This window comes from Nilaparvata lugens, chromosome 6, assembly GCF_014356525.2.
Source record: "Nilaparvata lugens isolate BPH chromosome 6, ASM1435652v1, whole genome shotgun sequence".
NCBI classification, from domain to species: domain Eukaryota; kingdom Metazoa; phylum Arthropoda; class Insecta; order Hemiptera; family Delphacidae; genus Nilaparvata; species Nilaparvata lugens.
The window spans coordinates 22,008,837-22,034,784 of record NC_052509.1 but is presented as its reverse complement, the minus strand read 5'-3'; the positions used below and the strand labels follow the sequence as shown (position 1 = coordinate 22,034,784).

At 35.5% G+C, this 25,948-nt stretch overlaps 1 protein-coding gene across 1 annotated transcript in view; it reads left to right on the top strand.

Moving 5' to 3' along the window:
• Positions 1–25,948, top strand: part of LOC111049932 (DDB1- and CUL4-associated factor 1) — a 126,411-nt gene that overhangs the window by 6,368 nt on the left and 94,095 nt on the right. The window contains exon 3 of the mRNA XM_039431389.1: positions 25,226–25,376. Within this exon, the coding sequence (XP_039287323.1) occupies positions 25,226–25,376 (151 nt within the window). The remainder of the gene's footprint in view (positions 1–25,225; positions 25,377–25,948) is intronic.

Below are 25,948 nucleotides of genomic sequence, written 5' to 3'. Positions count from 1 at the left end.
TCTGCTGCACTCAAGAAACCATTCCGCCCTCGCCTACGGCTCGGGCGTAAACGTTTCTTTTGGTGCTCAAACGGAGGAGATGAATGTGCGCTTGAACGAGGTAATTGACGTCGAGCAACATATTGGTACGGATTGTTGTTCTGTTGATGTAGTGCAGGGGGAGGGTACATGTACGGAGAAAAGTCTCTTTCTCAATAGGATTTCTGCTTTACAGTCTGATTTGGAGAAAAATAGGTGTTTGATATTAGATATGAAGAGGGAGTTGAGTTTCGGCAGTCGAACAGAGCAGACGTTGTTTTTGTTGCTCCGTTATCACAAAGATAATTCTCGGTAGTTCGGAAAGTTTGGTTAGAACAAGTGAATCTTCAATCGTTGTGTTAATTGAACGAAAGTGTTTCTTTATTTGTTACTTGAGTAATTATTCTAGTATAATAATTTATTACGATGGACAAATTCATTTCATCACAATCGAGAGGTGAAAAACGTGAGCGTGAGTCGCCGGAATCGGAAAAGCAGACTGCAAAAAAAGGGTGTGATTCTCGGAATGACGAGTTAGTGTTAAACATTGAGGCTATAATGAAAAAACTGTTCGACGAAAAATTTAGTGCTTTGGCATCCAAGGACGATATTTTGGGGATTAAATCATTGATCACTGAGCTAAAGGAGGAAAATATTCAGCTTAAAAAAGACATTAAACGCTTGAAAGAAGTGAATAGTCATATTAATCGTAGGCTGGACAATTATGAAGATCGTTCTCGCCGAAATAATCTAATATTCAGGGGTCTCAAGTTCCAGGGTGATACTGACTGTCGTGTGGAAGTGATGAACTTTTGCTCAAATGTGCTCAGATGTGACAGGCAGGTGCAAGTGAATAGAGCTCATATTCTCGGCCCACGAAAGGACAATGCAGCAATAATCGCTCATATTCCTTCAGACCAGGATTTGGAAAATATATTTAAACATGTCAACAAGCTGAAGGGTACCAAGTTTAGTGTTCAAAAGGACTTCTCTCTTGCGACCAGAAAGAAAAGAAGCAAGCTTCTCGCATTGAGAAAGGAATTACTAAAGAATAACAGCCAACTGAAGTGCTTCCTGAGAGGTGACCAGCTCTGGCTGGAAGGACGTTCATTCTGGTGGTCGTTGGAAGAAGGACTCCGCTGCGGAAAAGAAGACGGTGCCGGCAAGCTGAGCGAATTGGCCAAGCACGATTTCAAGCCAATAATCAAGAAGATTCTCGAAAGCAACGAAGTGAATGCATAGGGGGAGGCCCGCTGTCAGCGTTCGAGCGAAACCGTTTCATGTGGAGAGGAGAGCAGCACTCGCACACAGGTGACGCAAATCTTGTATTATAATATTTGTGGACTCAAATCAAAAATAAATGAATTAGGTTTCTTGTCATTTTTGAGCGGATTTGATGTGATCTGCCTTGCTGAGACTTTTGTTGAGGATAAAGATGTTACTTATTATGAAAATGTTTTCCATAACTTTGAGTTAAGGTGGCAAGGCGCAATAAGACAATCACAATTTGGTAGAGCTAGTGGAGGAATGATGTTGGGAATAAATAAACTGTCAATGCACTGTAAAAAACTCACTTTTAAATGTATAAATAGTTATTTAGTTGTAAATATTAATTCTCTTTTTCAGGTAGAAATAAACTTGTTGCCTATTTACTTAAACTGTAATTACTGGAATGATGATTTTATGAGCTTGATGAACTTTATGTATTCCAATGTAGTGTCCAATATTATACTGATAGGGGATATGAATGTACGTATTGGAGAAATGCAGTTAATTAATGATGAAAGTTTACCTATGGATAATAAGAGGTTTGCATACAGGAGAGTTTCGAAAGATAAAGAGTGGAACAACAGGGGTCGGAGGTTTTTAGAACTATGTGATGATTATAACTTGATTGTACTCAATGGGCGAACGCCTAGTGATAAGCTAGGTGAATTAACGTTTATTGGAGGCATGGGAGTTGCAGTGAATGATTTGGTTGCAGTGGCGGGAAATTTGCTGAAATTCGTGAATGATTTCGAAGTAATAGAAAAATCATATTCAGACCACATGCCATTAGGCTTACAACTCAGAAATGAAGTACTAGGTAACGAGAATAACGACTGTGAGACCTTGCCAAAAAAGCTTATATGGAGTAGGAATGATGAACGGTTTTATAAAGATAAACTAACAGCAAAATTGAGAGAATCAGAAACAGTCAATTATGAGGATGAAGGCGATAATCAGATGGCGATAAGAGAGGTTTGCGATTGTATAGAGAAGGCAGCTTGTTCAACGTTTGTTCACGGTCAAGGTCGTACTAAATTCAGACAACCCTGGTTTGATAACGACTGTAGAAGAGCTCGAGATAAGATGTTTGGTCTTTTGAATCTATTTAGAAAGGGTAACACGGCAACGGTGAAAGATATGTATATTGAAGAAAAAAAGAAGTACAGGAAGTTATGTCAAACCAAAAGAGAAATGCATCTTGCGAATATTTATGAAGAGCTAAAAAATGCGTATGATACGAAGAAGTTCTGGAATGCGATAAGACTCTTTAAAAAATCCGCCAGGCGAATAACAAACAGCATAAACGCAGATGATTGGATCAAACATTTTAAGAGCTTATTGAATCCACCAGTTAGCACCGATCCAGTTCTGTACGCAGAGCCGTTGGTTTGCAATGATATCCTAGACAGAGATTTTGAAGTGGATGAATTGAAAGTACTCTTGCGAAAAGCAAAGAATAATAAAGCAGCAGGACTGGACGGCATACCTTATGAATTTTATAAGAATGGCACCGAGGAATTGTTTGGAAGAATCACGAGAATTTTCAATAATATTTACAGAACTGCAAATGTTCCAAATTCATTTCAAGTATCGATAGTTTTCCCTCTACACAAAAAAGGAGATGTAAATCTAACAATGAATTACAGAGGTATAGCCTTCATAGATGCCATTGCAAAGCTTTTCGCAGGAAATCTATTGATTAGACTAGAGGAGTGGGTTCAAACAAATAAAATATTGAACGAGTATCAGGCTGGCTTCAGGAAGGGGTATTCTACGGTGGATAATATATTCAATTTAATATCGATAGTCAATCTGAAAATTAGTAGAAAACGAGGTAAACTCTTCTGTTTCTATGTCGACTTCTCGGCCGCTTTCGATACAGTAGACAGGCGAGCGCTTTTCTATAAGCTTTCTTGCATGGGGATATCAACGAAGTTCATAAATATGCTCCGCAATATTTATTGCGGAAATGATGGAACCAAGGCGCGAGTATGGAGTGAGAAGGGCCTGTCGGAGGAGTTCAGCGCAGGAGTAGGCTTGAAACAGGGCTGTCAGATGAGCCCGCTTCTATTCTCTCTTTTTATTAATGATTTGGAGGGTGAATTGGGAGGAGGAGCAAGAGTGGGCAACCTTCGTATAAAACTACTCATGTATGCAGATGACATTGTGTTGCTGGCTGAGTCGGAAAGAGAATTACAAGATATGATTGTCAGTCTAGAGGTTTACTGCAAACGGTGGAATCTTAGAGTGAACCTGAACAAATCTAAAGTAATGGTTTTTAGAAAAGGTGGAAGGCAAGGAAGGCAGGAGAAATGGTTTTTTGAGGGAAAAAGAATAGAGAAAGTAAATGAATATAAGTATTTGGGAGTATTGCTGACACCCTCACTAAATATGCATCCACACCTTGAGGAAAAATTGAGTAGCGCTAAAGCGGGTCTAAATTCAGGATGGGAGCAATTGATAAGTAATAAAAAGATTCCGTTGACTGCTAAGTGGATTTTGTACAGAGCAGTGTCGAGGGCAATCATGGTGTATGCTTCTCAGGTTTGGGGATACAGAAGATATGAACAGGTGGAAAAATTGTGGCGTTTCTTCATCAAAAGACTATTTCACTTACCCTACAATACGCCCAGCTACGTCTTATTTCTAGAAACAGGAGAGCCTCCGCTATTTGAATATACGCTTCGATTGCACTTTAATTATATAAACAAGGTGATGACAATGCAGGACTGGCGTTTACCAAAACTGTTAGCAGTTGAAGTTGTCAAAAGAAGAATATTTTGGTACAAGAGCTGGCTTGATATAACACAAGGATTGAATGCCGACATTAACCTAAGTCTGGACAATTTGGCTAATTGGAAGAATGAATTAAATAAGGTTTGTGAGTTAACGGCGATTAAACATAAGGAGGAATTCAAAACTGCAGCGAATTCAGCTCGATATCATGTGATATATAACAAACTTAGAAGTGTGAACTTGGAGGATGAAGGTTACCTGAAGGAGGAGTTTTCATTGTCAGATATAGGGTGGATAATGAAAGTGAGAGGAGAAATGCTATACTTGAATGATAGACCATGGATAGAGGGTAGGAGTGGAACATGTTCAATGTGTAATTCAGGTGAAAGAGAGAATACTTTTCATTTTGTTGCAAGGTGCTTGGTACTGAGAGAATGGAGAAGAAAGTGGCTGGGTAGTTCAGTTCTATCAGAAGTTGAATACATAGAAGTTGTTAACGGCGGAAATTGGCGAGGGCTAGTTGAATTCTGCAAGTGCGCGTGGAATTATCGTTGGTTCCTGATAGAGAATTTCAATTATTAAGGAGAAAAATTGACATTCAATCTAAAGAGAATAACTTTCAAAGATTTATTATTGTTTATCCATTTATAGGTTCAACTTTCACAAAACTTTTCAAGAATTAATAAAAGAGGCCATGAATGATGTGGATTAATTACTTCTCTGAAGATTTCTATAAAGAATACAAAAGAAAAAAAAATTGAATCATGCAGAAAAGGAAAGAGAGGAGGGGACTCTCTCATCATAGGGTTACAGTTAGTGAAGATATTTTTCCTGTTAATTTATAAAAAAATCGGCAGATAATGAATTAATATAGTATTATTGTATTTTTGTATTTATGTTTATTGTAGTTAATACAGTGTAGTTGTGTAACATGTATCTATTTATATCTATTTATTCACAATGGCGCTATAATGTTTAAATGAGAATTAAACTCAACTCGAGCTGACGGCGAAAGCCAAGCTTCAGATGCTAAGACTTATTATGTTATAAGATATTATTGTAAAATCATAATGAAAATAAAGCATTATTATTATTATTATTATTATTATTAGATATGAAGACCAATGTTGGGAAGGCCAAGTCAGTACTGAACAGTTTTCTTAATGCATGTTCCATGATGAGCTCAGTTTTTAATGGAATAGGAACTTATAGAAATAATTATCAGATTGAAAATGTTTCTCCTGAAAATGACATTCTTGTTGAAGACTCTTCAAGTGTTTGGCTGTGGGGTGACCTCCATGTGAAAGGCATAAGGGAGTTGATGGATAGGAAGTCAGCCTCTAACTTCAAGTTCAAGTCATTAATTTCTACCAGCGCACCGATTAATTATATCATGGATGGTATTTTGTCATCATTCGAGCTTGGCACAATGAAACAAGATGATACTGTTGTTCTTATAGGGGGAACAAATAGCTTTAATGACACGGAGATAGACATTTATAATTGTATATGAAGCTCAGAACACTGAGGAACAATAAGTTAGGGTTGATTCTTTCGACAATACCATACAGGTATGATCTTGCAGTGGGGTCGCATATGAACAAGTGTATAGAGTCTTTTAATGAAGCTGTTTGTTCAATTTCCCAAGAGTTTTCTCTGAGTATGCTAAGCATATGGAGCTACCAGGCGAGATTTCACACTCGGCATGGGCTGCATCTTAATAGGCATGGGAAAATAAGACTTGCAAATGAGTTATTGAATTTACTATTAGGATCTATTCAGACGTATGACGTGGCCCCAGTCTTGTCAATCAAATCAGCTTCTTCTTCAAGCAATGACTGTTCATTTGTTGGTGTTGAGAGTTGTAATAATTTGTCAGGTTTGATCACAGGTGGAGTTTGTGAGATGGGATTGAATTCAAATCCAGTCTTACAGATACCAGTCATTACGAAGCCCAGGTCTTAGAAGAAGCAGAGCACATAGAAATCCATGTATAGAGTATATTGTTGAGTCAGGTAATCAAGTTAAATATTATAATGAACAGAATTACGACAATTTTAATATTATTATTTTCCATTGGAACGTTCAAAGCATCAGAAATAAGCTTGATTCTGTTGAATATCAACTTAAAGACTTGAATGTGGACATTGCGTGTATAGTTGAAACATGGTTGGAGTCAGAGGAGGTTGACTTGTATGGAATCAATGGCTTTTCAATTGGGAATGCTTTGTAGGGTCAACAGGAAACATGGGGGTGCCCTGATCTATGTGAAAAATGGACTAGATTTTGAAAGGCTTGAAATCATAAATGAGATGTCAATAGAGATGGTTTTAGAGGCGACAGCTATCCATTTAGTGCATTCAAATACAATAGTTTTAGCTCTATATAGACCAAACTCTGAAAACAATAATTTTAACATATTCCTGGATAGACTAAGTAGTATATTAGAACATGTCTTGAAATATGCCAATAACATGATTTTATGTGCTGATTTCAATTATGATTTTATAAGCAATGACAATAATATTAAGGAATTAAAGGACTTATTTGTTTCTTTTGGATTGACGATGAGTTATAACAATATTATCAGACCTAATTCATCTAATGGGGGAACCTGTATTGACAATATCATCACTACCATCAGTGAAGGTTCTTTTACATGTGGGGTTGAAAAGACATGGTACTCAGATCATTGGGCTCTCACATTTAGAAAAAGATTATTTTCAAAACATTCAGGAAGCAATTGCACAGAAACCAAAATTATTCGACACATCAACAGTGACAGTATTATACATTTTCAAAATTTGCTACATAAAATAAATTGGACGGACCTATATAGAGATGGCAATCTAGAACTAAAAACCTCCTTTTTCCTGAAAACACTCAAGAATATTGTGGATTTGACATTTCCATTGAAGACTGTAAAATTAAAGACAACAGCTCCTAAGCCAGGCAAAATCTACAGTGTTGAATTAATGAATATCAAGAATGTAAGAATATAAAATTTATCTTAATCATAAGATTCTGTATAAAATTAGAAAAAAGGAATTCAAAGACATGTTAGTGACTCTAAGGAAGACACAAAATGACAAAAAAATTATTGAATCCAAAAACAAGAGCAAGGCAATTTGGGGAATGATTAAAAAACTGAGTAAATCCAAGTCAATGATTAAAAAAGGCTCACTAAACTCAAATCAGTTCAACAAATTCTTTACAGAAAACATAGATAAAATTGTAGCTGAAGTTAAAAGTAAAAGTTCCAGTCGTAGTGCAATGGACTTTTTGAGAGCTGGTTACTGTGCGCCCACGTCCAGATTTGAATTAGAATTAGTTGAAACAGATAACATAATTAATATACTCAAGAAAATGAAGGGGAGTAATAGTGCAGACGTCTATGACATTAGTCCTAGGATGCTTAAACTCAGTCCTGATTATATTATAGATCCTCTTACACACTTAGTTAATAGTTCAATCCTTGAAGGTGTTTTTCCACAAAGCTTGAAGATGAACAAAGTTCTGCCCATATATAAAAAGGCTGTAGATCAGATTATAATAACTTTAGGCCTATTAACATAACCACTACTGTTTCAAAAGTACTTGAAAAGGCTCTAAATGATCAAATTGTGGATTACTTCGAAAGAAACAATCTTTTCAACAATTCTCAGTTTGGATATAGGACTGGGAGAAATACGGTTAGAGCTGCAATTGATCTATACAGGGATTGTCTGAATTCTTTAGAAAACAAGAAATTTACTCAGACTAAATTGTTTGACCTGTCAAAAGCATTTGACACTGTATCGCACAAATTGTTGCTAGATAAGCTTGCATTTTATGGCTTCCAGGAAAGATCTTTGAGACTGGTAGAATCTTATTTGGGGGATCGATTCCAGAAGGTTGTTTTTGAGGAATCTGAGTCACAGTATCTACCTGTCTCCCATGGCGTGCCTCAGGGTTCTATTTTAGGACCTATTCTGGTAAACCCTCCAGCCAAAAGCTATTTGCTTGCGGATGATCTGTGTGTTTTTCTGAGCTTTCCCACAGTAGTTTCATTGAGTGAAGCTTCCCAGGACTTGGCTGATTCGATCGAGAGCTGGTGTAATTCAAAATTTATTATGTGTAAACTTTGATAAAGTTCAGAACTTGACTATCAGTTATAATAGAAGACTGACTATGAATGAGGAGAAAGAGGCAAAGTTTCTGGGCTTCACACTTGACACTTGCCTTAGTTGGTCCCAGCATATTGACATTGTTGCTAGCAAGCTGAATAAGGGAGTCTTCTTAATTAGAAAACTGAGGTCATATGTCAGTTTGGATGTTTTAAAGGTGATTTATTACGCTCACATAAATTCTCATCTGTCATATGGCACCATACTTTGGGGTTCCAGAGCTTACAGAGGTAGACTTTTTAGAATACAGAGAAAGGCTATCAGACTGATTTGTGGGCTTTCTAAGCGAGCACAGTGTGATGAGCATTTTAAAATTCTGGGAATATTGACTCTACCTTCAATATTTGTTCAACAGAGCCTTATTATGTTAAGGAGAATTTGGAGAAGTTTGTGGAGCAGGGGGTAGTTCATAGCCATAACACTAGAAATAGGGGTAATTTGACTACTTATCGGTATACCTATTCTAGTACACAAAAAACATTTCTATTTTTATCAATAAAATAGTTTAATTCACTTCCTGAAGATCTTAGAAATATGGAGAATGGAACTTTTAAAATTCATATGACACGTTTCTTAACAGCTAACCCTTTAAACAAGATTGAAGATTTTTATACATTAGCTAGGAATATTCGGTTATAATTTGAAAATCAGGTGACATATTATCATAGGGTACTGATAGAATAGAATAGAATAGCTGCCTTTATTTTTACCTAGGAGGGCGGAGTTAGGGCGCAGCCGGCCCTCTCTTCCACTCAACCCTCCGATACATCACTAAATTTATTACTAGATTGAACAAATCAAATTAAGAAAAAAAATATATATACAATATTACAAACAAGGTAAATATAAATATTATTGAAATACAAAAAACAATCAATGGAGAAAAAATAATGATAACAAAACCTAAATTATAATTAAGATATGAATAGAAATTAAAGAATAAAAACTGAAAAATAATACAATGTTACAAAAGATGAAGTAGAAGTAGAAAAAGAAGAAGAAGAAGAAGAAGAGGAAGAAAGAGAAATAATAAATATTTAATTATTTTGAGAAAAAGAAAAAAGAAAGAAAAACTGGCCAATGAACCATGTGCTAGGTCCAGCCACCCACACCACCCCTGATCCACCTGAAAACAGCCGCGCCAAACCGACGAGGTTCCTCAATTCGCCTCAGCTCAACAGGCAATGTGTTCCACAATCCACAAGCCGTCACAATAAAGGACTTGTTGAACATGACTGTCCTGTGAGTTGGGACAGCCAGCAGATGGGGACCATACCGAGTACCACCCCGACTAATGTCACTCAAGAAGTGAAAGTCTCCAGCTAAGTACTTGGGTGTCTGAGTTTTCAACACTTTATGCAGAAGGAGAACAGCATGGAATGACCTACATTCATGTAGCTTCATGAGTCCAAGTCAGTCAAAGTATTCAGTCACATGGTCATCACGTCTGAGGTTGAAGATGAAGCGGGCACAGTAGTTATGCGCACGCTGCATCCTCTGAAGTAGTTGAACAGTCATGTCAGTAGTTACAATGTCGCAATAGTTGAAAACCCGGATAATCAAGGTCTTCACCAACATAACCTTTGTTGAAAAAGGAATAATGTCAGAAATCTTCTTCAACGTCTTGATCCCAGCAATCACCCTATTGCATGTCAACGTCACATTGTTTGTCCAGTCCAAGGTTTTAGTCATAGTGAGTCCCAAGTTTTTCACGTCTGAGCTGTACTCTAATTGAACGCCATTGATTGTAATATATGGTCCATCTGACAAGTCAAGTGTGTTCAGTAGTCTCGAATAACCAACCACGATTGCCTTTGACTTTGTCTCGTTCACCTTTAGCCTATTATTACCAGCCCAATCAAGTAAACGTACCTATTCGTCATTGATTTCCTCTACTGTCTTGTTGAAATCCTTTTTACTACAGTGTTTATAGATTTGCAGGTCATCTGCATATAGATGATATCTGGTGGTTAGTAGAGAACTAGTCACGTCGTTTATGTATATGCTGAACAGTAGAGGACCCAAGACCGACCCCTGAGGCACTCCTCTATCCACATTGCGCCACTGTGAAGAGACACCCTCCACTCTCACACTCTGACACCGACCCTGCAAGTAAGACCTTACCCATGCTACAGTGGTGTTTGAAAATCCCAATTTACGAAGTTTATACAAGAGGGTGGGGTGAAAAATGGAGTCAAAGGCCTTACTAAAATCAATGAATACTAGAACAGTTAACTGTCTACCATCCATAGCCCCGTGGATATCATCAGCAACTCTCAGCAGAGCCGAGGTGGTACTGTGACCACCACAGAACCCCGACTGGAAATCGCTAATCAAACCAGAGTCATGAATGTACATACTCATTTGGGATTGAGCAATAATCTCCAGTACCTTTGACAGGACAGGCAATAAGCTGATAGGCCTATAATCTGAGGGAGTGAGAGGGTTAGGAATTTTGTTCAGAGGAATAACAATAGAGCGTTTCCAGTCTTCAGGAAAAACTGAAGTCATTAGTGAGGTGTTAATTAGATGGGTTAGGAAAGGAAGAATCATTGGAAGAAGGATTTTCAAAAACTTGATATGGATACTATCAGCTCCAACCGCATTACTTTTAATTCTTCTAATAGCTAGAAAAACCTCCTGCTCAGTAACTCCAGAAAAGTAGAAGTCTTCATTTGATTGGATTCCTGGTAAAGAATTATAGTAAGCACGGGCTTGGTCCAAACCCACAGGGATATCAGTGAAAAAGTCATTGAGAGTGTCAAGTGAGTGAGCAACGGTCGGTGGCTGCCTTTCTTTGCTGGCTCCAATCTCTCTCAGAACTCGCCATAATGATGATGTTGATGATCTCTTAGATGATATCAAATTTTGGTAGAAGCCAGCCTTTGCGTTCCTGATCATTTGCTTACACAAGTTTCGTAAGCGCTTGTAACGATTAAAATCATCAGGAATCTTAGACTGCCTAGCCTTCTTACACCAATAATCACGATCATTCCCTCAGTGAGCCATGGAGCTGGGTCTCTGGTTACTCTGCGAGTCTTAAGAGTGACGTGTTTTTCATAAAGGAAGAGGATATTGTCATTTATTACGTTTGACATTTGATTTACATCATTAGTATTGAAAATGCTCAGCCAGTCAAGATTAAATGTATCATTAAATAGATTAGGAAGGTTAATATTGTTGTAATCTCTGTAGGTAATAATTTTCGGTTTAGGTTTAGGTCGCTTAATGTTGTAAACAAGGTAGATCAAGTCATTTGCTGAAAGTCCTGGGAAAGGGATCTGCCCATGGCTCACAGTGGATTTCTTATCAGCGACGGCTACGAGATATAGAAGCGTGTCCGAGGTGGATGTATGGTGAGTAGCTTGGAGAGGCAGCAGGGTCATACTATTCGCAAAGAACATAGTAGTCAGTTGCACCTTGTCATAAGTGTCAGGTCCAAGTAAGTCAGTATTAAAGTCACCCATGATAGCCACATGTTCATAGGGCATCATCAGCTCTAAAAGTGCCTCCTCAAACTCAGACATGAAGCCAATATGAGGCGGCCTGTAGCATACCGCGATCAACAATTTGACGCCATTGCTCATAATTTCAAAAAACATATATTCAGGCCTTGATGCACGAGAGTTTATGTACAGGGAGCAGAGCACGTTTAATGTACGCAGCAACCCCGCCGCCATTTTTGTGCAAACGGTCATTACGAATGAGCATGTAGTCATCAAGTGCAACAAGCCGATTCGGGATGGCAGGCTTTAGCCAGGACTCCGAAACTAGTATAATGTCGGAAACACAATCACTAAAAGTGCATCTGAACTCATCTATGTGACAAAGGAGTGATTGGGCGTTGACGTGAGTGATATTGAGCTGATCGGGGAATGGGGAGACCACCTGCTTGAGGACATCGCCGACATTCAGCGCGGCCACACTATCATCCAGCCGAGCAGACAGAGTGATTGACACGGAACAGCAAGGCGGAACAGAAGCGGCAAGCGGCTGGAAGAAATAGCAGGACAATAATATTGGCAAGCATCAAAGAAAAAAAGAAAGAAGAAGAAATGAACAGTTGAAACGGAAAGAAGATGGAAATCAAGCAAAACAAAGTATAGAAAATGAAATATATTCTTTTCAGTAGAGTCAAGTTGGTGAGATATAATCAAAATGTTTCTTTGGACAGGACTGTATAAATTCGGCTCTGTGCTAATCTAGTTATTAATACAAATAAGATTAATTGCACTGTATATTATCGAAATAAAATATATATACTCCTTCTAACATATTCATCTAAAAGTGCAGGTGAAATAAAATAGGAAGATAAAAAAAAGTATTATCACTGATCTTGTGAGAATCTTAGAGGATTTATAAGAATAAAGCATCTTAATTGCTAGTAATTATTTGTAATTTGTAATTATTTGCTAATTAAAGATTGCAGATGAAAAAAAATGAATAACATAAATATATTTGTATAATTCTGGCAATAAACAATTATTATTATTTGTCTACTATATAGATGGAGATAATGCTTGGAAGGCAAAAATCAATAATAATAAAAAAAATCTGAATTAAAAATATGGAATAAAAATGAATTAAATACGAATTAGTGATAGTGTAACTTACTGATGTAATATATTTTTATTTTGTATCATGTTGTATATATTTGACACTTGTATTGTATCTGATGACCTCAGATATTGCTGCAATAAAGATTCTATTCTATTCTATTATTATTCAATTTCAAATAAACTAAGGTTTCTATTAATAATAAAATTACACAGAGAAACATTATGATGGATTTCAGGGAATTTTACCCATAATTACCCACTTTTCATATTCAATGGTAAATGTAGGAAAAATGTAATGTGAAATACGTGCGCAAAGTTCGTTTGCTGCACTCAAGAATAGTTATTTGTGCAACTAGTGCATAAAGTGACAGTTTGCTGCACCGAAAGAAACGTTTATGCACGAGCCGTAGGTGAGGGCGGAATGGTTTCTTGAGTGCAGCTGAGGAACTTTGCGCACATATTTCACATAAAATTTTTCCTACAGTTAACATTGAATATGAAAAGTGGTTGATTATGGGTAGAATAATAGCTGAAATCCATCAAATTAATGTTTGTCTGTATAATTTTGTTATTAATCACAACTATAATTTATTTTAAACTTGATAATCCAATTGAAAATTAATAATCGCTAATTTATTCAAATTAAAAACTAAATTAGCCTAATCCAATTAATTTGAAACCTTTAATAAATCTTAATTTCTAAATAATTTTTTTAACCAATCAATATATGAATGAAAAAAATATTATTTGAAATAATGAATAATTGATAATATTCAAAATGTATAATTTAATGAGTTTTCATTTTTATTTATTTGTAAATCAGAAAAAATATAGATAGAACAAATTCGCATTCAAAATACACGCCAACAATGTTGACAGCTGATTGGGATGGCTGCAAGATAATACGCAAAGTATTAAGAGTATGCAAAGTAATACTTTGTGGACTAGTGCAGAAAAGTGATTCTTTGCGTTCTGTAATCAGTGCAGGAATGGTCACTTTTCAAGGTAACTGTAGGAAATAGTTATTTGTGCAACTAGTGCGCAAAGTGACTGGTAATCCCGTCCTGTCCCCAAACCTATGGATTGGGGTACAGTTAAGATTTAATTCATGAAAACGTCGACAGCCCCAAAAGAAAGTCTATTAATTTGCACTAACTTGGAACTGGCGAGGAAGTGGACTGTATATCTCGAGTGTAGAAGTTACTGGTGATATCCTGTCTTCATGTGTAGGCCTATATGATATTGTACATATATCATGAAACGGAACGAGGTAATTGCATTCAACTCGAACGCCACGGAACAGGAGAAATGGAATGAAACGTTGTTGACTTCTCGAGCATGCTTCTTGAAGTGCTGGGTTGAAAGATAAATGGGGAGGATGAAGGAGGGGTGAGGGAGAGAGGTTATCTTGCCTCTTTGGGAGAGGGGGAAGGGGAGGAAAGCACAAACTAATCAACCCACAATCAAGGCTGCCGATCCTCCATGAATCCACCATCTCCGCCCGCCTTGGAATGCCCCATTTCCAAGAACATAAACTCAAAAAAAAAAAAAAAATTTAAAAGTAAAGGAAAAACAAAACAACATGCACTGAACGGTAGAAAAGGAAAAACGAAGGGAAAACGGAAAACTTGGTGTGTGGGTTAAACTAATAGGGAAGTATGGGGGCAAGTTTCCTAACTGGCCTAACATACTCACCAGAGTTAGTTTTCACGTGAGCTGAGCGCACAACACCCTTAGCATCACTTATGATTTGGGTGACTCTACCTAACGGGTATGATAAGGGTGATGAATTGTCCTCTTTAATCCATACTAACTGCCCTACCTGAAGGTTTGTGTCAAACCACTTATTCTTCTGTTGAAGAGTGTGGAGGTATTCACTCTCCCACCTCTTCCACAATCTCTGAGTGAAGCGATTAACCTTTTCCCAACAAGACAGTCTGTGCTCGTTGACATCACTCACATCAATTTCAGGAACCACCAACAGAGGGTGATGAACAAGGAAATGTCCGGGAGTCAGCACCTTGTAGTCATCAGGAGATGAAGAGAGTGCATACAACGGTCCCAAATTGAGTATCGCCTCAATTTTCACCAACAGAGTGGAAAGCTCAACAATAGTTAGGACCAAATTTCACACTTCACGAAACAAATGGAATTTCACATTTTTAATATTAGACTCACAGATTCCATTCATGAAAGGAGCATGTGGAATATTAAAACAAAATTGGATGCTTTTAGATGACATCGCATCACAGACGTTGGATTGATTTCCTGATGATCTGAGAAATTCAACAATTTCCTTCAATTGTCGCGCAGCACCTTTGAAATTCGTCCCTTGATCACAGAATATTTCTTTAGGCAATCCATGCCTAGAAACAAAACGATGGAGAGTGTTAATAAACTCTTCGGATGAAAGACTTGTAAGCACCTCAATGTGACAAGCTTTTGTTGCCAGACAGACAAACAGTGCAAAGTATGCCTTGTACGTGCAAGCTTTGGGCCGAATACTCTCTTTGACAGTGAAAGGACCAGCTAGATCGACCGCAGCCTTCAGAAAGGGAGCACTGGGAACAACACGAGAGCTGGGAAAATCACCCATGACGGGAGCAAGAGGAGTTGCATTGAATAAACGGCAACGAGTACAATTGAAAATCACATTTCTGATAACACTGTGTGTTCCAACAATCCAAAAATAATGCTGAATAAGAGCACGCACTATTCTTGGTCCAGCATGAAGATGAGAAATATGATAATACTCAATGAGGAGTTTAGTAAAATGACTATCTTTATGTATCAAACAAGGATACTTGGCTTCATATCCTAAAGCACTATTTACCAATCTGCCACCAACACGAATCACACCATCACAATCCAAGAATACAGACAATTTTGGAAACTCTTATCACAAGGTTTACCCTCTTTCAATAGGTTGAGTTCACGATTGAAATGACACTTTTGAACAATTTTAACACAATAAATTTGTGCACTTTTCAACTCTTGAACACTAAGTGCGCAGCGCCTGATTTACGACAGACACCACTAATTGATGCTTTACAGTTATTCACGAAACGTAAAACATAAGCACAGGAACGTAACAATGAGGAGAAACGTGTTATCTGAATAACAGCAATCTCTTCAGTGATATTCAAAACAACACCTTTATTTTGTTTCACATCAGGCAGAATTTCAGTAGCTGGGTAAGTCATAGATGACAACGGCCAACATGACAACGAATTAGAACACCACGTTGGAGCATTGAACCAATCTTGCGAATTGCACAAGTTTTGGGGAGAAACGCCTCTTGAACCAACGTTGGCAATATTGAAATCAGTACCAATGTGATTCCAATCTGAAATATTAGTCAACTCTAATATTCTCACAACACGATTTGCAACAAACGTTTGCAACTTGTAAGGAGGTATATGCAACCAAGATAAAACAATAGTTGAATCACTGAACAGAAACGTAGATTGAAGATTGATTTTTTCCAGTGAAGGAAGGACTGAAACATACAATCGCGAAAGCAACAACGCAGCTTGAAGCTCTAATCGAGGAATAGACAGAGTTTTCAACAACGCAACTTTAGTTTTAGCTTTCAACAGGAAGCATTTCACCGTAGATTCTGACAACACAACTCTCAAGAAGATACAATCACAGATTTCTTTCTGCGATGCGTTGGAAAACCCAAGTATTTGACAAGAAAAAGCATCACCATAAACGCATCAAGGAATTGAAAGTGAACTTAGAGCAGGAAGCTCTCTCATCAGCTCGTTCCAGCATTCGTTGTAGTCAACAGGAATCGGCGTATCCCAATTGATGTCCAACTTCCACAGCTCTTGTAAAACACATTTCATTTTGAAGATTACTGGAGCTATAAAGCCGAGAGGGTCATACAGACACGTGATAACAGACAGAACAGTGCGCTTAGAGTTTTTCTTTTGAAACTCTGGAACGGAGACTTTAATATGAAAACAATCAGTAGTTGGGTTCCACATTATGCCAAGAACTTTCACATTTGAATTAGGCTCATCACTGATATGAAGTGGTACTTGAGTGTTTACAGAACGAATCAAATCCAAGAACTCAGGAGAATTACTGCTCCATTTATTCAACTTGATATGAGCACAGTTTAGAAGATTACAAAGTTGTGATTTCATTTCACAGATTTCTTCCAACTCATTTTGCACTTTCAAACTGAGATAAATAGGGGGCAATGAACCAACTATTTTATCAATCACGTAAGCCTCAGCTTCTAGACGAGGGTGATTTGAGCCCTTAGGTTTCAACAAACATTTCACAACACCAGAAGAATTCCCTACACTCGAGGAATTCAAACCAGAGAAATTTTGATGACAATCATGAACAGATAAACCAAGTTTCATAACAAGATATTTTGTGATGAAATTGGCAGTACTACCAGAATCAATCATTAAACGAACACCAATAAACAAACCAGATGAATTTTTAATAACTGCTTGAGCAGTACCTAGAACAACACTCGTTTTAGGAATTAAACTAACAATTGATGACTTATCAATAACATTATCAGTGATACCACAATGCTTAGAAGAATTTGAATTCTCAACAACATTCATAGTACTATCAGTTTGAGTAATCGAATCAACGGATTTCAATTTCAAAGCAACTTTAGAGTTGTTATAAGTAGATTTCTGATAACGAGCAGGAGAATTCGAACGGCTATTATCACTACTATGAGGATAATGAAGTAATTTATTATGCATATGGCCACAATAACACAACGATTTAGACTTGCATTGGTTTACAGCGTGAAATTTGGAGAAACAATTGAAACAGACCTTCAATGATTTAATAAATTCATTCCTAGCTTTTGGATCTCTTTTCAAGAAAGCAGGACATTTGAATAACGAATGATTCATTGAGTTGCAAAGTGAGCATTTTGTTTCAGCACTATCATTTAATTCACAAGTAACTGAGCTGCTTTTATTTCGAACGCTGTTATCAGCCTGAGTAGATAAGACAACCTTTTTCTGAAATGACTTATTTTTCGGCTTTTCGATAGATTTTTGTTCATTAACAGACGGCACATCAGATGCAGATAATTGATAAGATCTAACTCTTATTCACAAAATCAATCAACTGTTGACAAGAAGGAAAGCTCTTATCAGCTACCTCGAGCTCAAACGATTCACGTGATATTTTGTCTAATTGATGAATAGCTAATGAGTACAAGATATAATCAGCCAAATCAGGAACTTTCAACGATTTCAGAGTGGTAATACTATCACCTACTTTAACAAGAAAATCTTGAAGCGATTGTAACAAAGGTTTAAATTTGATTGAACTAGTTTTCAAAATCTCATTTATGTAGTAGTTAGCTAGCACCCTATCACTTTCATAACGCTTGCATAGAGTTTTCCATGCCAAATCAAAATCACTACTTATCTGAAAAGATTTCCTACTACTCTGGCTGCTTCGCCTTTCAACAAATTATGCAAAATATGAGATTTATGAACAGGAGAATAATATTTTTCGCCACACTTGGATGTAATGAGCTGGTTTACGTGCGTCATATGGAGGCCGAAAGTGATTGTTTTCCGACCAGGCCGGTAAAACTTTGCGGCCCTAGGGCTGTAAAATGACCTTGAATAACAGCTGATCGTGTCCGATCTCACAAAAATCATAGAGAGATAATCTCATAACGACTGTAATAATCTATATAATTATGTATCGTGAATCGCGGTATTATGTCTATAATATATTTTATAAATTACTGTTTAATAATTTAATATTTATTATTGTGTTTTTGATATCAAACAATGAATACAATGGCTGCATTGTCCATTGTCAGAAAGGTACGTATCGCAAGTATTTAAAAGTGAAGAATCGAATTTGAAATCAAAGTACAATAATTGTATCAATATTTAAAAGTGAGGTAGAGTAATAATTGTTCCTTTTTTATTATCGAATTCCACTTCTTAATGCAATACAATCAACTATAATAACAAGAAAATACAGCAGAGATCTGAAGTTTAAGGTAAGCCTACTGGTGAAACTCAGCCTTGACTAAAAAATTCCTAGTAATTTTTCCGTAATTCATTATTAAAACTTTTAGATAATTTTTCTTTAATATTGAACCATATAGAGAAAACATTAGGCCCACTCAAGAATGAATCTTCGAATGTTTTCTCTATGATTTCAGAGCAATATTTTGTTGTGAAAATGCCGGCAAACCGGCTTCAAATTAATATGCCGCTATACACTATATTATAGTAGCCTACATACGTTACCTGACTTAATTCAGAGTGAAAATTTTATTGTGAAACAGATAATAATATTAATTTTAATAATATAAGTCATGAGCCAAAATCTGTTGTACCTTTGACTATAGAAAGAACCTTCTTCTATAGAAAGAACAACCTTCTTTCTATAATCAAAAGTTTCTCAATTATAAAGGTAATATTAAGAAAACTTGGGATTGCATAAAAGAAATTACCAAAACCAAAACTAAAGAATTTGAAGCTAGAATTGAAGCTGTCGTACTAAATAAACATTTTGCAACAGTAGGCCAGAAATATGCTAAAAACCTAATTCAAAATAATATAATTGAAATTCCCGAAACAATCTCACCTAGAACCTTACATAGCTTTTTTCTAAGCCAACCAATGTTACAGAAATAAATAAATACATTCATGAGCTAAAACCAAACTCTTCTCCAGGTGCGGATGGCATAAGTAGCATATGTCTAAAGAAAATTTCAAACTATATTGTTTGTCCTCTTGAATTCATAGTTAATAGATGCTTTCTACTAGGATATTTCCCAGAAAATTAAAGTAGCCTTAATAAAACCGATTCCTAAATCCAATAAACTTGATGATCCACAAAATTATAGACCTATTAGTCTACTCAGCAACTTGTCTAAAATCATGGAAAAAATTATAAAAGCAAAACTGTTGAATTTTCTTGAAAAAAATAAATTTATTGAGGGCAACCAGTATGGATTCCAAAAGGGTAAATCTACCAAGGATGCTGTGTTACATTTGACAAGTATAATCGACAAAAATTTCAATAGTAATAAAAAAACACTTGCTGTATTCTGTGACTTAGCGAAGGCGTTCGATACAATACCACATTCTATCTTGTTAAACAAGTTGGAAAATAGTGGAATAAGGGGGATAGCAAAAAAACTATTCGCAAGCTATTTGAAGGATCGAACCCAAATTTTGGAAACTGATATCCAGATTATTAAAGATTATGGTCTGCCACAAGGCACTGTACTATCGCCTCTTATGTTTTTGATTTATGTGAATGATTTATTGAAACTACGCATTCCGAATGGTATTGCTCTATCTTTTGCCGATGACACTGCTTTAATCTTTTCTGGCTCAACTTGGGATGAAACATTCAACTGTGCAAATCGCGGTCTCTCAGTGGTCAAGTCGTGGTTAAAAGTCATATTCTAACATTAAATACAATAAAAACTAAATATATAACTTTTTCGCCTAATAGAAGCGGTCAACCTTCAGAACATTTAAAACTAATAATACATAATCATAACTGCGACACTCCCAACTGTACTTGTTCAACTATAGAAAGAGTTAAGTCAATGAAATATTTAGGAATTACGATTGATCAGCATATTAAATGGGACATTCACATCCAAAATCTTTGTTATAAATTAAAATACTTGATTACAATATTTACAAAATTAATCAATTGAAAGACTTGAACATTCTCAGAACAATTTACAATGCATATGCTCACTCAATCTTCCACTACAATATAGAAGTATGGGGAGCAGCCTTTTTACTATTCAAAAGCATATCATCAGGGCTGCGCTAGGAAGACCAAGACGCTATCCTAGCAGACTAATATTTGATGAGATAAACTTACCAACGCTTCGCCAAACGTACATAACAAACTTAATTATATTCATAAATAAAAATACACATCTATTTACTCAACGCAATGTCACTTACAATTTAAGACCAGCAAGTGTAAGTGCTTACAGTATAAATTTCACTGCATTGACAACCAGCAATCATCATTCAAGTTCCAGAGCGATAAGCTAATAAATAGAATACCAGACGATTTCATTAGGGATAAAATTACAAGTAATAAATTAAATAAAATAAGATCCTGGGTAAAAGAGAATTACTTTTTTAAAATCGAAAACTAAATTACTATAATTATAACTTGTTTTTAACACGCTCAATTTAAACTTGGTTTTTTTTTTGATTACCTGAAAGAAGAATTATTTTTTTATTATTATTATATTATAATTTCTATATTAGCCTACCTATTTCTATTATTGGGCTTGTTGATTTTTGATTCAAGAATTGATTTTGTTTTATTTATACATATTTTTGGTTTTTGGTTTACTATCTTTTAGTTTGTAGCCTATTTTAGAATATTATCACGGCAAATGTACAAATAATTTAAAGAATATTTTCGAACTCGTGGCTGGAGCTCAAGGCTTCTTTTTCCAGCCACACCAATGTATATTAGTTGATAAGTGTTATTTTGTGAATTTGTAGTGAATTGGTAAATAAATAAATTTGATTTGATTTGATTTGATTTGATTTTGATATCAAACAATGAATACAATGGCTGCATTGTCCATTGTCAGAAAGGTACTTATCGCAAGTATTTAAAAGTGAAGAATCGAATTTGAAATCAAAGTACAATAATTGTATCAATATTTAAAAGTGAGGTAGAGTAATAATTGTTCCTTTTTTATTATCGAATTCCACTTCTTAATGCAATACAATCAACTATAATAACAAGAAAATACAGCAGAGATCTGAAGTTTAAGGTAAGCCTACTGGTGAAACTCAGCCTTGACTAAAAAATTCCTAGTAATTTTTCCGTAATTCATTATTAAAACTTTTAGATAATTTTTCTTTAATATTGAACCATATAGAGAAAACATTAGGCCCACTCAAGAATGAATCTTCGAATGTTTTCTCTATGATTTCAGAGCAATATTTTGTTGTGAAAATGCCGGCAAACCAGCTTCAAATTAATATGCCGCTATACACTATATTATAGTAGCCTACATACGTTACCTGACTTAATTCAGAGTGAAAATTTTATTGTGAAACAGATAATAATATAATTTTAATAATATAAGTCATGAGCCAAAATCTGTTGTACCTTTGACTATAGAAAGAACCTTCTTCTATAGAAAGAACAACCTTCTTTCTATAGTCAAAGATTGTACGCTTTTTAGGAGTGAAGTAAACTTTTTTAGAAGTCTAGTTCACAGTATTACGTGTATGCTAAGAGTTATCAATCAGGCCTTTTCGTTCAACAATACGCAATAGCCGAGAGCATAAAGGCGTAATACTAAAGAACTCTCAAAGCTCAGTGAATAACGATCTAGGTTCGAATCTCGGTCAATGACATTTTTTTTTGTCGATGAATTTCGACTTTTATTAGCTATTTTTTATATTAGTTACCATAATTTAAATTTCAATCAACTTTTTAGATATATTTTGAGACAAAACTGTGAAATATGCAATTATATTAATTTTTTCATCACATTATTTCAAAATAGTAATGAAAATACTATTCATCCATCTATCCATGAGATATTGCACCGGGCGCAAAGCGCGAGCTATAAAAATTCAAACAATTATTCGAAATATTAATAGTATAAAAATATGGTCACTATTGTAAATTATTAATTAGTAATATTGAAATTAATTGACAGTAAAAGTTGTCATAACCAAGATTCAAACTATCAAAATAGGCTGTTTGAATTTTATTAATTTTTCAATTTCTTATAAATATTGGGAAGTTTTTTTTGGTGTGGCGAAAAATAGCGTTCGCAACACGGGCAAAAATGTTTTTCCGGCTCTCGAACGCTTCAAGTTCTCGACTTTGTCTCGAACTTGAAAACCGCGATCTCGAGCCGGAAAACGTACATTTTCGACCCTAGGTGCGAAATATACTATATCATCCACAATCAATGATGAAAAGATATTTTTGAATCTAGGCCAGTCTGAAATATCAGAGCCATCAAATGGTTTTATTTCAGTTGGAGGTAATATCATGTTCAAACGGGGAGAATGAGAGGTTGAAGTTGAGGGTTCACTTTTCTCCTTCGGTTTCTCATTTTTAATTTGATTCAATTTATCACGAGCATTTATTATTGCACAGGATAAATTATCAATAACGGTAAGTGATTGATATTCAGGTTCTTTAGTAGGTTCAACTTGAATAGATAATTCATTGATTTCATCTAAGAGTGCAGAATATTCTTTCACAGTATTTTCAATAGATATGCTTCTTATCAAAAATTGAGATTGAATTTTAGGATCATTGATGTCCTTCAACAAGTCATAAGCTTGTTGAACACGGCTAAACATAGTTTCTTTCTTCTTCACACAAATAGTAAGCAAGGCTTGTGGGCTTGCCATTGTAACTAAGTAACTGATTAGATAAACAAGGAGATTTGGAAAGGAACTTTGTAACTGGATTTAACATGGATATCAGTGCATGTATCAACAAGTAACTCTACTATTAACGAATTGAAATTTAAATTGAAAAATAAATCTCTTGGAAATAGAACATATCCCAGGCCTGGTAGGACCATGTGGTAATCCCGTCCTGTCCCCCAAACCTATGGATTGGGGTACAGTTAAGATTTAATTCACGAAAACGTCGACAGCCCCAAAAGAAAGTCTATTAATTTGCACTAACCTTGGAACTGGCGAGGAAGTGGACTGTATATCTCGAGTGTAGAAGTTACTGGTGATATCCTGTCTTCATGTGTAGGCCTATATGATATTGTACATATATCATGAAATGGAACGAGGTAATTGCATTCAACTCGAACGCCACGGAACAGGAGTAATGGAATGAAACGTTGTTGACTTCTCGAGCATGCTTCTTGAAGTGCTGGGTTGAAAGATAAACGGGGAGGATGAAGGAGGGGTGAGGGAGAGAGGTTATCTTGCCTCTTTGGGAGAGGGGGAAGGGGAGGAAAGCACAAACTAATCAACCTGCAATCAAGGCTGCTGATCCTCCGTGAATCCACCAGTGACAGTTTGCTGCACCAAAAGAAACGTTTACACCCGAGCCATAGGCGAGGGCCAAATGGCTTCTTGAGTGCAGCAGAGGAACTTTGCGCACATATTTCACATTAAATTTTTCCTACAGTTACCATTGAATATGAAAAGTGGGTAATTATGGATAAAATGATGGCTGAAATCCATCGAATGTTTGTGTGTGTGATGCTGTTATTAATAACAGCCTTAATTCATTTAAAAATTAATAATCCAATTGAAGTTGAAAATTCTCAGCCAAAGTTCTCATTTTTATTTATTTAAGAATCATAAAAAATACAGATAAAACAAAAAATTCGCATTCAAAATAGGCTACACTCCAAGCAGCTGGACTGCAAAATGGCTGAACCAACAAGTGCGCGACCTAGCGGGAAGAATCGTACCTAACTTCGTTTCATCCAGCTAAAAACAGTATTCAGATATTTAGAATTGTGATTAACTAGAATTACCGAAAAATACCATAAGTAAACTGAAAAATATTTATAAAATAACATAGACAACAGAAAATATTTTATTGTAGTATATTCTAATGTTATTTTATTAATTTTATTGACATGGATATTGAACGGTAATCATTTAACCTCAAAATTCGAATTTTATAATTTATATTTGCTACTTTTCTCATTGCTTGCAGTTGAAATAATAATTATCAATAGAAAATAACTATTATTTTTTATTAAATGATGATAATTCGTAAATGAGATGATTATTTAATTATGATTTAGATGAACATTATTCTTGTTTTGGATTTCTAGATTGGGATTTTATCATAAATGTAGGGTAGCCGTTGAAATGATTCTTATCTAAATCTAACCACAGTCATTGTTACCAACTTAAATTTGTTTTCGTGCACTAATCCTCCATATAACCCACCAACTATTTTGTGTTGCCATGTTGCAAATCTGGAGTGCAGAAAAATTTTTTCCCGCACTAGAGCGGAAAAGTGATTCTTTGTGTTCTGTAATCAGTGCAGGAATGGCCACTTTTCAAGGTAACTGTAGGAAAACCATTATTCCGCACTCGCCTACGGCTCGTGCGTAAACGTTTCTTTCGGTGCAGCAAACTGTCACTCTGCGCACTAGTTGCACAAATAACTATTATGGTATTCATCATCATTATTAAATTTTAGCCAACAGAATAATATCATTTAGGACTACTATGATCGTAAAATAAAAAGTATCGATTTACGTTATTGAATTATTAATTGATGATGATGACATATTTTTCATTCTAGATGTAATTTAATATTCTCCTGATTTACCACTAAACAGGGAACTAAGCAACATTTCAAATTTATTTTATTGAAAAACTTTGTGTAAAGCCAAACTCATAATATTGTCTTGTATACTCAGTCTGCTGTTCAACTATATGTTCATTCGTAATAATTTTAAGTAGAGGATCACTCCTATTATTTCGTTATGCTTTGCAGAATGGCAGAGTTAATTGAGCTAGAATCTGAACATTACATGAAAAAAGATCCAGATCCATTCGACGAAAGGCATCCGTCAAGAGTTGATCCAACCTGTGCTTTGGGACAGATGCTCAAAGTCTTGTTCAGAAAAGATAATTTCATGACTAAGGTAAGATAATCTAGATGATCATCTTTATAGTAGAAATATAATTATTGTTCGTTTTATTCAGAAATATCCTACCACTTTTTTATCTTTAATCTATAATATTTTAAAGTAAAGAATTGGCTTATACAAGTTCGGGATCGGAAATACACGAATGACACATCACATCTGAACTAGGCTATTGAACTGGATTTTGCAAAAAGATTCATAATTTACCGAGGATGGTGACAGACCTATTTTCATTTCTTCAAGATTTCAGTACGTAAAGCTTTCAGTTTATCAAGTTTACCATTTTTCAGTACGTCAAGATTTCTGTTCGTCAAGTTTTCACTTTGCGTGAGTGTTCATTTATAATATTATGAAGAAAAAAAATTGCCTTATACACATACATTCACTCAATTAATAAAAACAATATAAAAACTTGTACCCTTTTATTAAAACACTTTAAAACATTTTAACGACTAGTTTCGACCATTGGCTATTATGTAAAAATAAACAAGTATCTAGTATCAACTTGTTTATTTTTACATTTTAACTTGAAAATAGTGAATGGTCAAAACTAGTCGTTAAAATGTTTT